This window comes from Pantherophis guttatus, chromosome 2, assembly GCF_059756535.1.
Source record: "Pantherophis guttatus breed Tessera chromosome 2, ASM5975653v1, whole genome shotgun sequence".
Classification (NCBI taxonomy): Eukaryota; Metazoa; Chordata; class Lepidosauria; order Squamata; family Colubridae; genus Pantherophis; species Pantherophis guttatus.
In genome coordinates, this window is record NC_142064.1 from 100,075,759 (window position 1) to 100,091,953 (window position 16,195).

A 16,195-nucleotide genomic window follows, 5' to 3' on the forward strand; every position below is an offset into this window, starting at 1 on the left:
AATATGGACCACTAAAAATCTTTCTCGAATACTTAAGGGGAGGAAGAAAAAATCTGGCAAAAACAAATTGTGATTCACTCTTATTAATGCACTATAGAATTTTGACTATTATGAATGACAAGTTACAAACACATGGTAGAATGTTATTTGGAAGATGGATATAAAAGCAAAGAGTTTAAAGCACTCTCCTCCACTCTGGTACCCTCCAGATGTGTTACAGTGCTTCCAATTAAGAAGGTGACTACCCTGTAGGGTGAAAGACTGCCAAAAGAAAGTTACAATTCTGGGATCCAACAAGATGACATTGTTTAATGGATGTGCCTCCCCCCCCAGATGCGTAGGATGAGTCAAGATGGTGGGACATATGAACTATATTTGTATTAAACCTAATTATATTAGTTGGATTATGTACCATCATGCTGTTTTTGGCTCCTACTAATAACTAGTTTAGAATTCCAGATAAAATTGTCACTGCGAGATCAAAGGGGCAACTAAGGATGGATCAATTTTCTTCTCCAATTCAGTAGTGTCCTGTGCGAATATTTGTGAACCAGGTAGATTCTTCTTCAGTGATTTGCATGCACAAATGTCAAAGGGTAATTACACTACACCTTTTACATGAATCAACTGATTTTAAAGATGTACATAACACAATACATCTTCATCCTGAACAGAATCCCAACTTTGTGAACACAAACATTGTTTGGTTCCTTCATCTCCAGAATAGGACACTGTTACAAGACAATAAAACTACTTAGAACTGCAATCTGATCCTGAAATACAATCAGTTCTTGCTTCATGATGGTAATTAGGACTCGAATTTCTGTCTCTTAGCAATGCGGTTGTGAAGTGCAACATTGTATGACAATGACATTGTCAACTTGCATTCTTCTGTGACTTTTTTCAGAATCACACTCTAGCGTATACCTTAGATGGAACAGATTTCTATCTAAGTACTGATTCATCCAGGTTTTCATAGCTTCCATCATCATTTCACTAATTTTGAATGTGATCATTGAAAAGAATTAAAACTCATCTAGTTTAAAGGCCAAGACCTTTCCTCACCATCAAAGAAAGATACCAATTGGGAAGAATTAGAATATTTCAAGATATGGAATTATTTTTATCGTTGATTGGAAAAGAGATATAACTGATTAATTTTATAATTATGTATAAAAACTTGATGACTAGAATATTGTTTTAGCAATGAATTGTTATAATGGCTTGGATGAAGATCAAAATAGAAGACACTTATGGAAGAAGAAGAAGAATTTTGGAAGATAACACCAAGATGTCACAGGGAAGGGATGACTGATGTATTAAATGTTTGTTTGTCTTAAAAAAATAAATATATATATATATAAAGACAGACAGAAAGAAAGAAAGAGACCAATCACCAGGCTTGTCATTGCACAATTTAGATTTTATTTTTGCAGCTTTAATCTCTCTCTTCTCAGTCTGTGAAGTGTTAGTTATGGCTGTGAAAAGGGAGCTTTCCAGACAGGACGTGCAGATCAGTTGGAACTGATGACTTTCTGAATCCAAGAAACATAGTTGCAAACTCTAGTGTAGACACCAGGCTTGCCTCTCAGAGCACATCCCTCGCCCCAAGAGACAACTCCTTGGAGTACTCCATTGCAGACAACTGGACCACCAGAGTCTCCCTGGGAAAGAAGCAAGATATTGAGTGAGGAAATATAATTTGCATTATATCAGATTCTGGTGGATGAAGGCAAGGAATAGATTGCAGAAGGTAAAAAAAAAAAGTCTTCCAATAGAATTGATTTAATACTCTTCTATATCAGATGTCATAATTGTTTCCAGGATGGGATGAAAATCCCAGCAATGCTCCATCTAACTGGTAAGAGCTTCCCAAAAGAGAAGTCAGATCCAACATATAGTTCATAACCTAATAAGAGCTGGAGATGACATGACTGATGTTGTATGTTATTCATTAAAAGCAGGCAACTGAAGACCACAGAGGTCGCAGAAACAGCTCCTGAATATAGGTATCTCTCTCCAACTACCCACTTCTCTATTATATCCTCAGGCTTAAACACCAGCCAGCTATGAATTTAATTTATACGTTGGGATATGTTTTGAGCACCATCTAAAATATATGATACAAAATGGGGAAAAGGGAAATTATTTACCTGACAAGAGTCTTTTCCACCTTCCACGTATCCTGCACAAAACATATTGTTGGTGATTTTCCCTGGATAAGAGTTAATGCACTGACTCTGAGAAAGTACAGGGACATTCAGGCACTGTAGGAGGTCTGGATAGCGTGCTGTGTGAAAGATCAAAGAAACTGTATTCATTTCCAGAAATAGATATTAGACTTTCCCTAGAATGTTTGAACAGCCCAATGACAGAAATGAAGCTCCCCCTCCTTCTTTAAAATTGTTGCCCTAAGCATGCCAATCATCTTCTGCTTCATTGCAAAAATCTTTCAGTTGACCAGATCCTGGATTTAAGGCAAGTTCTGTGTATTTAATTGGCGTACATTGTTTTACATGGCATGGTCTGATTTATAAAGGAAATGGCAGGAAATGAAAGCCAGAATTTTTTTTTTATTAGCAATTTACCCTCTGTAATCGTTGGCTTTTCTCAATAAACTAACTGAACATGATCACAGATGACTCTATCTTGATCAAAGAACATGAAGAAGACTCACTGCCACTGCTGAGGGTGTTGCCCCAGCCTGAGACTAAACATTTTGCTCCAGTGGATGGACAGCTGCTTGGTAGGCGCACTGCTGAAACATAGGAATTGAGACTGGCTTGTTTTGATAGTTTGATGAGCATGATGTCATTGTCCAAAGTTCTGGCATTGAATGAGGGATGACGAATGATTTTGATTGAATCAATGTATTGCTCTGAACCATCGTTTTTGTTCAAACTGTGTTCCCCAAGTCTCACTTGGATTCGGCTGAATCAAAACAAGAAATAGACATTTTGATCATTATCTATTTTCTCCCAACCTATTTTAACATGCTATAAGACAAGACCCACTAATATTGTCGTTCACAAGAGTATCCTGCTGCCCAGAATGGCTGAATCCAGAAATTGATGGACACAATTGCATGTTAGCTTCCAGAAGTGGGTAAGCAATGAACACTTCTATACATTTGTGTGCACCCATACCTAAATATAGAAGAATGTATTTATATCCTTTATTAAATTTACCGATAGAAGTAAATATTTCAGCACAATGGGAATGTCCTAAATAAAATAACAATAGATGATTACTTACGATTGATAGCAGTGAGCAGCTGAAACAATCCATTGTCTGTTTATGATGGAGCCACCACAGAAATGGTATCCAACATTCAGGGAGACCTGATAGGGAGCAGAATGCTTTTGACAGGTATAGCCCCCCACAATCTTGTCATCGTCTTCATCATCAATGGGGAAGGCAACTGGATAATGAAAATATTTACAGAAGATTTCATAGTGGGTGAAACAGGAACCAAAGGGATTCACAACATTTTTGGCATACTTTGAAGGGTCCATATGATGGGATCTTCATCCCATTCAGGCAAGTGATGGATGGCTAGTTAGCCAGTAGGAAATCATATGAGAAGGGAGGTCAGAAGGGAGGAAGGAGAGATGGATATAGGAAACAATAAAAAAGGAAATTATCTAATAGTAATCTACATTCGCTCTATCTCTCTGCCGACTTCCATCACAGAACCCAGAAATGCCCCTAGTCTTCATGGCAGTTGAATTCCTGCCCTATGTCTATCATTAAGTGTTGTACCTTATGATTCTTGATGAACGTATCTTTTCTTTTATGTACACTGAGAGCATATGCATCAAGACAAATTCCTTGTGTGTCCAATCACACTTGGCCAATAAAAAATTCTATTCTATTCTATTCTATTCTATTCTATTCTATTCTATTCTATTCTATTCTATTCTATTCTAATTCTTATTTCTTGGTCCATAGGTTTCCACCTCATCTCAAAATGTCTTCTTTCCCCTTTTTTTTGGAGTGATTTCTACTCTTCTATGAAAAGATATTAATGAACTAGAATGCAAGTTTGGGATATTCTTTGGTGGGTGGTCTCCAGTGATTCTGCAGTTTTTCTCAGAATTATACAATCCTAGGAAAAGATGTATCTGGCTTCAGGAGTTATAGACAGATACTATGCATGAGCCACTTGTACCTTCTGAAGCACCTTTTTGCCTTCAGGTTTGTTGTTTACCTTCTACTACACATAATTTGCCCTGAACAGTGAGCAGGACAAGGAGAAGTGAACCCTGAGCCAAGGTCCCTTTGAATAGCTTTCCTTTTTTATTGGACCTTTTGTATTATGCAAGTATATGGAATGGATATGATTCTGTTTCAATAAATGGGTAGAATATTTGAGGAATGGGGGATCCTAACGTTTGTCTAAAGTCTGTTGCCTGCTCTAAGTTTTTCCTGGCTACAACTCTTCCTTGACTTGCTATTATACCTGGGAATAAGTTACCTCAGGCCAGGCACTATGGATTATAATTTGTTGGCTTCAGATGAAATGCCAAGAAAGCATCAAGAAAGTTTCTTGGCTATGTCATTGTTAAACATATCTAATTTAAAATGAATAATCTTTGTCTAATTTTTAGTCTAGTATTTTACAACTTTGGCAACCTTAAAATGTATGGACTTCAACATTCAGAATTCCCCAGCTAGCATGCTGAATTGGGAATTCTGGGAGTTTCAATCCATACATCCTTCAGTATAGAAACACTTCTATAGATTAATTTTGGTGGCTTGGGAGTCCCACTTTACAAATTCAGAGCTAAACTGATAAAAAGATCCTTAGGTTCACTAGTTTGCTAGCTCAAGTTCTAGAAATAGAAATAGAGAAATAGAATAACATTCTATTTCTCTATTTCTATTTCTAGAACTTGAGCTAGCAAACTAGTGAACCTAAGAATCTTTAGGAGTTGGAAGGGACCTTGGAGGTCTTCTAGTCCAACGCCCTGCCCAGGCAGGAAACCCAACACCACTTCAGACAAATGGTTATCCAACATCTTCTTAAAAATTTCCAGTGTTGGAGCATTCACAACTTCTGCAGACAAGTTGTTCCACTTCTTAATTATTCTAACTATCAGGAAATGTCTCCTTAGTTCTAAGTTGCTTCTCTCTTTGGTTAGTTTCCACACATTGCTTCTTGTTCTACCTTCAGGTGCTTTGAAGAATAGTTTGACTCCCTCTTCTTTGTGGCAATCCCTGAGATATTGGAACACTGCTATCATGTCTCCCCTAGTCCTTCTTTTCATTAAACTAGGCATACTCAGTTCCTGCAACCGTTTTCATATGTTTTAGCCTCCAGTCCCCTAATCATCTTTGTTGCTCTTCTCTGCACTCTTTCTAGAATCTCAACATCTTCTTTTACATCGTGGCGACCAAAACTGAATGCAATATTCCAAGTGTGGCCTTACCAAGGCATTATACAGTGGTATTAACACTTCACATGATCTTGATTCTATCCCTCTGTTTATGCAGCCCAGAACTGCGTTGGCTTTTTCGGCAGCTGCTACACAGTGCTGGGTCATGTCTAAATGGTTGTCCACTAGGACTCCAAGATCTACTTGAAAATACATGAAGAAATCATTGACTTACCAGCTGCTCCCAAGAATGCTACCAGCCAAATGAACTTCATATTGCCTTTCTTCCTCAGAGTGGAAGACCAGAGGAGCTGCTGCACATATTTATTTTGTGGGGTCAATATTATCTTTGCTCCAAGGACGTAATCAAAAGGAAAAATACACAATGGAACATATAAAGTTTGTTACTTGGATCTCAACAATAACAGGTGGAAAGGAAAGATGGAGTTCACATGAGTTTCCCCCTTATTAACAATTTAATATTGCTGTTCTCAGATAAATACTGGGGAAATACGTTTATCATACTGAATGATAAAGATTCTATCTTTAGCTTTCTTGCAGTTATATTTTTTCTATGAAAGTGGAAATTTTTTTTGTAGAGATGTTATTGCTCTCATAAGATATACATGTGATGTTTATTTTATGCATAAATGTATCCACCTTTTTTGCAAAAATACCAAAACATTATTTTTTTTAATGGTGAAGATTGTCTTCAGACTTTGAATGGTGTATTGAGCTCAAATAGCTAAAAGTTAATTAGCCCAAGATAAAAACTCAACTTGATTTAATTTAAATGAAAATGAAATGGGTTCTGTGAATATAATTACTTTAAACTCCAACTGACTTGCAAAAACTGAAAAAAATCTACTCTCCAAGAACATTCTTATGAATAGATGCTATTAAGCTTCAAAAATATTCTTTTTGAGTAATCAAAATTCATTTTATTTGCTTTAATGTTTCCTTTATTTTTGCACACATACATATTTTTGCACACATAGGCCACATGGTCCTAATGACTCTGAATCAGAGGTGGGTTTCAGCAGGTTCTGACCAGTTCTGGAGAACCAGTAGTGGAAATTTTGAGTAGTTCGGAGAACCGGTAGTAAAAATTCTGACTGGCCCCGTCCCATCTGTTCTCTGCCTTCCAAGTCCCAGCTGATCGGGAGGAAATGGGGATTTTGCAGTAACCTTCCCCTGGATTGGGGAGAGAATGGAGATTTTGCAGTATCCTTCCCTTGGAATGGGGTGGGAATGGAGATTTTACAGTATCCTTCCCCTGCCACGCCCACCAAGCCACACCCACCAAGCCATGCCACGCCCACCAAGCCACACCCACAGAACCAGTAGTAAAAAAGTTTGAAACCCACCACTGCTCTGAATGGATTATAATTAAAAGTAAGAAAAGAGTAAGAAATCACAAACAGCCTGAAAGTGAATTTATAACATAAATAAATCCTTCAAATGATGGGCTGAGCCATCATTCTGCCTAAAGCCCAGAAGAACCGTTAGATCTTTGGTAGGTTCCTGAGTGTCATTGGGGTAGAAGGCATGAAGATCTCTGGGGCATTATCATTTCAAAGCTTCCTGGGTTGTGCTGGATGACACTGCTCAATTGATGGGGAGCAGAATGTGGGTGAAACAGTATATTGAGAATGCTCATTTAATTTTAGTTAATAACAGAAACTGGAAATGTTTCCATCAGCAGAGTGCCAAGAAACTAGAATTAACCAAATTGCTGATTTTGGACATATCTCTGGTTAAATGAGTATAGATAGTTTACAGAAATGGTATAATGCTAACATAGAAGAATTTTTCAGTCAGAAAACAACAATTCTTGAAACTTCAAAATCCATTCTGAAAAGAAATAAGGCATTAAAAAGTCTGCAAGGTCTAAAAGTAAGTCTAAAAGTAAGGGCCTGGTGACTCAGCAGACTGATAGCATTGTGATTAACACCAGCTGTCGGCAATTACTGTAAGTTCGAATCTCGCCAGGCTCAAGGTTGACTCAGCCTTCCATCCTTTCTAAGGTAGGTAAATCGAGGACCCAGTTTGTGGGGGCAATAAGCTGACTTTGTATAAATATACAAAAGTATGAAGGCTATTGCTTAACGCATTGTAAGCCGCCCTGAGTCTCCGGAGAAGGACGGCATATAAATCAAATAAAAAATAAAAATAAAAAAATAAAATAAAAAAATTGAATACAGTAGTACTGTTAACACCTGAGAGATAGGGAAAAAAAAAGAACAAATTGGCAAATATTTATTTCATTAACTTCAGACTGAATACTTTGTAAGCGGCTGCCAGTGTATTTCTGAGCTGGCTTAGAGTGAAATATAATTCTCAGTCAGGAACATTTTATTCTAGACACCGCTCTGACCATTAGGACACTTCACTAGAATAGGACCAAGGTTGTGAGAAAAAGCAGTAGACTAGGTCTTGTCCAAAGTGGCCTGTCAGTTGGGGTGATTTTTTTCCACTTGGGAGAGTAAGGCTCTAGAGATGTCCTGATCTACCTTTAGCTTCAACAATCTTGGTGCTGCTACTTCTCTTCTGGTATCACATCCATCCTCCAGCAGCAGAAACAAAAATGGCCAGACAGGCAAATTGGCAGGGCCTGGAAAGTACAGAACATGCCCACAGTTGCAAAAACTAGCCCTTAGGAGCTGGACAGATCCTGACCTTCTCAAGTCTCCACTATGGTTGTCACTGAAGTAGCACACATGATGATAAGCTTGGCTACATTTAATATTTGCCACAGAAGATGGTCAGCCAATCAGTGTTTGTACTTTCTGGTCAAACGTTCAGCAAAGACAACTGTCAGCAGAGCGGTATTCATTTGAAATCATTTAAAAATGGCCAATAATAAAGTACCTCATTACACCAGTTGCAAAAACTCTCCCCATGCTTCACAAAAGTTCCTAATGTTTTGCCTCTCATCTGGTGCATGCAGTTCCCCCTCCCCTTCCAATGTGCTCCATGAAAAAAATCAGACGATTTGAGAGGAAATTCTTCTAGGACTTAATACATAATGAGCAATATTATGCATATAATACGCATGCCTTAAAAAAATCTTAAATATCCTGCAGTCCATGCTTACACATTTCTGTTACTCTCCAGCTCCCTGTGACCTGTAAAGCTTGTCCTATCAGCAATTTTGCATTTGAGCATCTTTCTTAGAACCAAGCATCTGTTATGATGCTAGAACAGGAGCTAGAAGCAGGGGGCAGCATAAGGCAAGAATTCCCTTCAAGGGAGCCCTCAAAGTACAATCCTATGATACGTTGCTGTTTTAAAAGTGGCATTTGTTGTTTTAAAATGGCATTTCTTCCCCCACCCCCCCAAGGATAAAATAGCATGACACAAAGACCAGTCCTGATGTCTGCAGACTCCCCGTAATATTGTCATGGGATCAGTTGAAGTGGTGTGAATCATATCACCTTGCTATATGGAAACTTCTTCAAAAATCATCACTGCAATCTTTTGTTATTTAGTAGGGTATTCCAAGGCTACAGTTTAACTCAGATCTCTGTCTCTGTGAATACAGAAAAAGCTGATATCAGACAGAGGGATTCTCCTTTCAATGCACCCTACCACTGCTCTTGTTTAAGATGGATATGTTTATACATTAGATGTGGGAAGGGAGCAAGCCAATGATAGTTCTTGGAGATAAGATATTCATAGAACTCAATACTTTCCCCCCCTCAGATATCCTTTCTTCCCCAAACGGGCATCTACACCACTGAAAATCTCTCACTGACCCAATAAGGAAGGAGAAAGTATTTAAACAACCAAAATAGGGAAGTTATTTTCCCTCTCCTCCCCATTACATTTCTCATTTTAAACCCCACTGCAGGAGCACATGACATTTTGGGGATCCTCAGAAATCCTGGAAGTATATTTTTTGGCACTAACATATCCATTAAGCAAAATTCATGTTGCCAAGTAAACCACATGAACAATGGCCGCACACACACATATACACACACACACACTTCAAATCAGTGTTGACTCCTGGGGACTGCCTGAGCTAGTCCCTGCAGTTTCCTTGGCAAGATTTCAGAAGTGGTTTGCCATTGCCTCCTTCCTAAGGTTGAGAGAGACAGACTGGCCCAAGGTCAACCAGGTGGTTTTACCCCTAAGGCAGGACTAGAACTCACAATCTCCCAGTTTCTAGCCTGGTGCCTTAACACCAAACCGGCATTCACCAGACAATTATCAAGACATATTGATTCAGAACAGGCAACCCACAGATCTGCCAAAGCTGGCTTAGTCTATTTTAAAAACTCTTTATTCTCTGCAAAAAGAGGTGTGGGAGAGACTTTGTGTTTGTGTGGGCACATATGCATACATGTATGTATGCTTCTTTTGTGGGGAGGATTATAAGAATTTGTCTAAATTTTATAAAAAGAAACAGACGTAACCTTATTAATTACAGTATTTATTTATTTATTTATTTAATTGGATTTATATGCCGCCCTATCTCCACAGGACTCAGAGCGGCTCACAACAATAAACAAACAAGCAGACAGTTAAAAACAAAGTCCATGATAAAATTGACAAAAAATCCAATAAAACCCAATTAAGTTCTATTAAAAACCCCATCAGTCCAGGCCGGCTGGATGAAATAGCCATGTTTTCAGCCCATGGCGGAAGGAGTGAAGGTCGGGGGCCACCCGGAGCTCCAGAGGGAGTTGATTCCAAAGGGTGGGTGCGCCTACAGAGAAAGCGCTCTCCCTGGGGGTCGTCAGCCGATACTGTCTGGCCAACGGCACCCTGAGTAGGCCCTCCCTGTGAGAATGCACCGGGCGATGGGAAGCTGTTGCTGGCTGCAGATGGTCCGCCAAGTATCCCGGGCCTAAGCCATATAGGGCTTTATAGGTGATCACCAGCACCTTGAATCTTACCTGGAGGGCAACCGGCAACCAATGCAAGTCGCGCAGGAGAGGTGTAACATGGGAGTGTCGGGACACTCCCATCACTACCCACGTGGCCGCATTCTGTACCAGCTGAAGCCTCCGAGTGGTCTTCAAGGGCAGCCCCATGTAGAGAGCATTGCAGTAGTCAATACTGCAATGCTAGTAGTCAGTATATGAGATTAAAGATAGACGGGGAAAATAATTAATTTCATTATCACTCAAGGAGCTCATAATTGGAAAGTGATTGAATAGCTGGAAGCTCGCTTGTCTGCAAGCACAAAGGGCATTTGAAATATACTTAAAAAAAGCAATGAGCCTAAGCTTTTCAATTACAACTCTAAAACCCAGCAAATAAAAATTAAAAAGTTAAAGACCAGTGAATTACTAGAACAATCAGAACAGAACACTTTGCCTTTTTGCCTTGTGATAAATGATTTCACCACATTTGATTGACCATATCCTTTTAAACTTGATGAATTAATTCATCCATTTGATTCTACAGTCTGAATAGAGTTCCTTTGTCTTTGCAGGACTCTGCATTGTTTCTTCATTGGCTGGACAGGCTCAGAAGCCGCTCCTCCCACCAAACCTCAAGGGAGCTTCCTGTGTTTCAAGATTCAGGGGCAGATTCATCCAGTGATATCCTCTTGCAATGGAAACTATCTGGTGGGAGACCTTTGGCTTGAAACTGTTGGCAGGTAAGAATGTCTCTCTTGGGATGGTTAGCTGTACTCTGGGATATTCATAGCTCTAAAAAGGAGCATACAACACTAATGCTATGACAGATTTCTTTTTAAAAAAGAGAGATATCAATGAGAGGAATATCTCAAATAAGATACATCCAATAGAGTGAAAGAAATAGTGGCTCGGGTAAGCTCCCCCAGAATCTCCCTTTAAATTTGTAAGCCTTTCTTTGTGTTATATAAGTTAATGCTTAATATTAAAAAATGTGAGAAAGAAGTGGTTGTTTCTCCTGAAGAGACAAAACATTTGAAGAAAATCAGCTCCTTTGGATTTGAGGGATGACCATGTGTGTGTTCCTGAGGCGGATCTTGTTTTCTCCTCCAGTCTATGCAGGTCTTTGCCATACTATTATAGTGACCCAAAAAGAACGCTTCAAAATCATCCAAGAGGGAATCCGGACAAATATCACCTGCGATTATGATGATAGCAGCTACATCATGGTTTTTTGGTATCGGCAGGACAGGAATGCTGGAAAGAAGCAGTTCCAGCTTATTGGATACTCGGTAGCTGAAAGTGATACAAGGAAGGAAATCAAGACATATGAGATCACCAGAAGAGCAGTGACTCATTCTTCCCTTATCATCCCTCCGGAAGAGGCCGCAAAGCCTGCAGTATATTTCTGTGCAGTTGGTGGGACACAGTGAGAGCTCCAGGTCTCCCAGCTGTACACAAACTACCTCGCGCTATTTCATTACTGGTCTGTGTCACATAGATTGCATTCCTGTACACAGATCCAACCTCATCCATCTTCACAGGATTGAAGCAAAGCACTGGTTGCTTCTGAATGATGGTTTTACTCATAGATTTCTCTACTCCTATTTTCAGTTGATCCACATTTCAGCTTCGGGAAGTTAACCATTTATTTATTTTTTAATTTGCAAAATGTCAGTCCTGCCCCAGTCACAGCACGCTAAACAGATTACAAAGTTAAAAGAAGGCACAAGAATACATCTAATTCTACAATGTCAACTGCATATAAAGAAAACTTGTATAACATGTTTTATAGATGGCATTTTCCACCAGCAAGACTGGCAAAGATGTTTGAAGACAAATCAGCTAAGTGCTGGAAATGTCACCAGACACCTGGGTCGTATTATCATATGTGGTGGAAATGCACAGAAGCTAAAAAATACTGGACAAAAATACATACGTGGTTGGAGAAGATGATACAACAACATATTGATCTGAAATTCGAAATAGTTCTTTTGGGGATTTTACCAGAAACTTATAGTAAAGAGAATGTATATTTGATTATACACGTAATAACTGCAGCTAGGATTGTATTTGCACAAAACTGGAAAAGTGAAGAGATTCGTACAGATGAGAATGTGATTAGGAAAATATTAGAATTTGCAGAAATGAATAAGTTAACACTTGCAATTAAAGAGAAGGAACAAACTGAATATTATAATGTATGGGAACTATTTTACCGATGGCTAGAGAATAAATATGAAAGTTAGAAATAAAAGTAGATTAGTGAAATATAGAAATAAGTTATGAAAATAATTGGTACAGTATTAGACACGCAATGTATATCAATATTAGGTTACAAATAGATAAACAATGAATATGGCTGTAAATTATACTTCTTATTGCACAAGACGTTTGTACCCAGATGACACACTGTTTAATGGAAGATGGATTGTTTGTATTAAAATAAAATAAAAATTAAAAAAAAGAATACATTTAACTCTATTTATGACTGAATTAGGACCATTGGTAGTCTTCCACAATTCCAAGCTGAAACGAGAGTTTTCCAAGTCAGAGCCTTAGAAGTGAGTTGTAGTTTTGCCAAAGATATAGCAATAGCAATAGAATTTAGATGGCGCTCTCTGGGTGGTTTACAATATAGAAGCATTATTTGCCTATTGCCTCTAACAATTTGGTTCCTCATTTTACCAACCTTGGAAGGGTGGAAGGCTTGAGCTATTCTGTGAATTGACCAGAAAAACAAACAAGCAAACAGATTTCTAATTGTTATGCTATACCTACCTAAAACAGGGACTTTGTATTATCTGTCATTCAAGTGTTTTGATGCTAAACATTTGCATTCCCTTCTGTGCTTAGAGAGACCACTATGGCAGTATTCAGAATAGCCTGATTAGGGTCAGGACTATTGTCAGCATTTAGGTGGCAATGCTTGGACGTCCTTCATGCCACTCATTCTTCTGCTTTATTTTATTTATTTATTTTATTTTATTTATTGAATTTATATTGCTTTAAAATCCTACTTCTAAGCAGCCAAAGGCTATGCATATATAGTGGCAATACATCTTTTTTTCTGATCAGGCCCAAGAATATATGGCACTTTTGACAAGGAAAATTTCAGTTTGTTCCTGGGGCATTTAGAGATGCCTTTGCTCACTGTTCCCTGTCTGCCTCAAGTAACTGTTAAAGAACTTTCTGTCTTTTTGGAAGAAATAAGGGTGGGAATTGCCTACCCTTCCTTCACAGTTCTTGGCAATTTCCATTTACAAATCATGAGATTCTTAGTTCAAACCATTGCTTCCCAAAGAAACAATAGATGGATTTATTATAAGCTTTTTTAAAAAAAATGTGTCTTCAGTCATTTTTGATTCATGGTGGCTACCTGAACTAGTCTTTCTTGGCAAGTTTTTTGGGAAGTGGTTTACCATTGCTGCCTTCCTAGGGCTGCAAAAAATGGCTGGCCTAAAAACACTCAGCTGGCTTTGTGCCTAAAATGGGACTAGGACTCACAGTATTCTGGATTCTAGCCTGATGCCTCAACAACTATACCAAACTGGTTTCCACCCTACCCTAAAGTTAGATCCTTTTTTAAAATATATATAACCCACTGTTGTGTGAAACCAGCAGTACACTGAGTTTATGGCTTAGTTGTATATAATCAGCTATTGGGCTTAATTCAAGGAACAAAGGTTAAAACTAATCACATATGGCACTTTATGTAAATGAATATATTCCCTATGATAATTAAACTCTAGTAACAATTGGAATAGTGGCAGCTGATGTTGAACAAGGCTGTCCTATAGGACAGAATCATACTGTAATAGTTGGAATCAGGGGTTGCAGTAGGCAGAGGCAACCAGCTCTAGGTAATGTGTCATCTTCCTCTTGAAAGATCCTAAATAAATTTAAGCAAAATATATTACAGCTCCATATTGTCTAAGACCTTTTCCCCACTAGTGGCTGATAGCATTTTCTAGAGCCATTGTTGTGGGAAAATAACAGTAACAATGAAGTTACAGTAACAACTATGTAGTTACTACTGTTTAAGTCATTACTGGGGAAATCGTCAAGATGATTGAGAAATAGTGTCAAAACATTCTGAAAATAAGATCTGAATTAAAAACACAAATATATTTATGAGGGTAGGAATGGAAAAAACTGACAGTATACATTCACAGCAGAAATTCAGGCAGGAATGGATTCCTTCTGAACAGCACATGACATAGCAAGGCAAGCTAAGACACTTGGCCTAAAGAGAGTTGGCCTCAGGGGGGGATCTAATCAAACGTTCTGATTACTTAGAAAAGGAAATCCTGCTTTTGCTATCTCAGTAAGATTTTCTTTAACATTGTCAGAAGTACAACATGAATGTTCAGCTAACAAGATGGGTAGCTGCTTTTCTTTGGCTTGCAGGTAGGTTTGTTACAGTTCTCTTGTATTAATTCCAAGTGGAGGGATTTGGGCTGAGGACTAAATAGCAAAGTGGAAAAATGGATTTCTTAGGGTAGCAATAATGCATAGGACATGACAGTGTTAGCTTTTCAGATTCAATAGGAAACAAAATGGTCTCTTAGTTATCCCCCTGATGTTTTGGTCTAACACTTGGACCTGATGGAGTAACCAGAATACTGCATTCATTTCCCTTAGATTAGGGCATAGGGATTTCCACCATGTTAACATTAAGCGTAAAATACATTAGGTCCCAATCCATTCTTAGTTTTATCTTTGTTGTTTGCTTGCAGACATTCTATGGATATTCATAAAAGAAGCAGTCATAGGCATGCTTATATGGGAGAAAACCATGTTCATTTCATAAGATATATTAAATTCAGGTGTATGTAAGCTTAAACACGCATCCCTAGATTATACCCAATCCCATCAAAGAAAATGGAACTTTACTTACTTTACTTTACTTTTATTTGATTTATATACCGCCCTACTCCCGAAGGACTCAGGGCAGTGAACAGCCAACAATAAAATACATACATACAAAATTTAAAAATGGAATTAAAATCAAATTAAATGGTTTGGCCCAGACAAATTTAAAACCCAATCAATTTAAAACAAATTTAAACTTTGAATATTAAAAATACTAAAAAATATTAAAAATATTAAAAATGTTTAAAAAGAGGGAGGAAGTTAGGCCAGGCCCGCCTGGTGAAATAAAAAAGTCTTTACAGCGCGGCGGAAGGTGCGCAGATCCGGGATCCTCCCTATCTCCGGGGGGAGCTCATTCCAGATGGAACAAATTATATTCGTGAATCAACTAACTTTTAGTAATTCCAAGTTTACTAATCCTAGTTCCCTTATTTTGTCCCTGTACAAAAATACGGTAGATGCCAAAGATCTACATAACTGAAACTAAAAATTTGGTTCAGCTGGGTTGTATAGCCTGCTGATTCCACAACAGATTGCAGATTCTCATCTGAAAAAATGAAAAAAAAAATTTCTTGAAAATGACAGCTATTTTTTTCTTACATATATTCTTTTCTAGGATGCTCAGATGCCAACATCATCCAATCACAGAGCATGATGCTGGAAGAAGGTCAGGATGCTAGATTGGTATCTATACAAGACTATGGGCATCGTAATATGCTTTGGTTTCGGCAGCGTAAACAGCAGCAGGATATTCAGCTCCTCTATAATTTATATAATGGTAATATCCTGCAGAAAAACCCATCTTTGCACCATCTGAATGCTGACCAGCCTATGCTGGATTGCTGTCTTTTGAGTATATCAGCTGTGAAGCAAGAGGATTCAGCAGTGTACTTCTGTGCAAGCAGAGAAACTACAGCACATCAAAATAACATCTTCCTTCAAAAATCTTCTCTGTTTGCTTTTAATCTGTGAATCTTGTGTGGTTACAAAGGCACCTTGGTCTTCTCGACCAGGCTCAGCTATGTATTATCAACTAAACTGAAAAATTGAACTCAAGCAATTTGAAGGCTG

At 38.3% G+C, this 16,195-nt stretch overlaps 1 protein-coding gene and 1 gene segment (V, D, J or C); one reads left to right on the forward strand and one right to left on the reverse strand.

The window, feature by feature from the left end:
* Positions 1-1,438: 1,438 nt before the first annotated feature.
* On the reverse strand, positions 1,439-13,294 carry LOC117661768 (cationic trypsin-3-like). Of its 2 annotated transcripts, XM_087886457.1 has the most exons (6): positions 13,270-13,294; positions 5,614-5,631; positions 3,256-3,421; positions 2,678-2,931; positions 2,154-2,290; positions 1,439-1,664 (listed from the first exon to the last, which is right to left on the reverse strand). In XM_087886457.1, the coding sequence occupies exons 1-6, from the start codon at positions 13,292-13,294 to the stop codon at positions 1,515-1,517; spliced, it is 750 nt and encodes a 249-aa protein (XP_087742583.1). In that variant the 3' UTR covers positions 1,439-1,514. The 2 variants fall into 2 exon arrangements, with proteins under 2 accessions (XP_087742583.1, XP_034266785.1); XM_034410894.3 differs by lacking the exon at positions 13,270-13,294 and having other exon boundaries at positions 5,614-5,653.
* A 1,316-nt stretch (positions 13,295-14,610) lies between these two features.
* Positions 14,611-16,096, forward strand: LOC148115218 (T cell receptor beta variable 2-like). The segment is given in 2 exon segments: positions 14,611-14,659; positions 15,741-16,096. Coding segments are annotated over 2 exon segments (405 nt in total).
* Positions 16,097-16,195: the final 99 nt, after the last annotated feature.

Excerpts from the sequence above, each read along its gene's own strand:
- LOC117661768 (XM_087886457.1), bottom strand. The coding sequence starts at position 13,294 with ATGCATAGCCTTTGGCTGCTTAGAA. Across the intron at positions 2,291-2,677 it reads CAACACCCTCAGCAGTGGCA|CACGCTATCCAGACCTCCTA; the intron begins GTGAGTCTTCTT and ends TCTTTCACACAG. Across the intron at positions 1,665-2,153 it reads GTGGAAAAGACTCTTGTCAG|GGAGACTCTGGTGGTCCAGT; the intron begins GTAAATAATTTC and ends CTTCTTTCCCAG.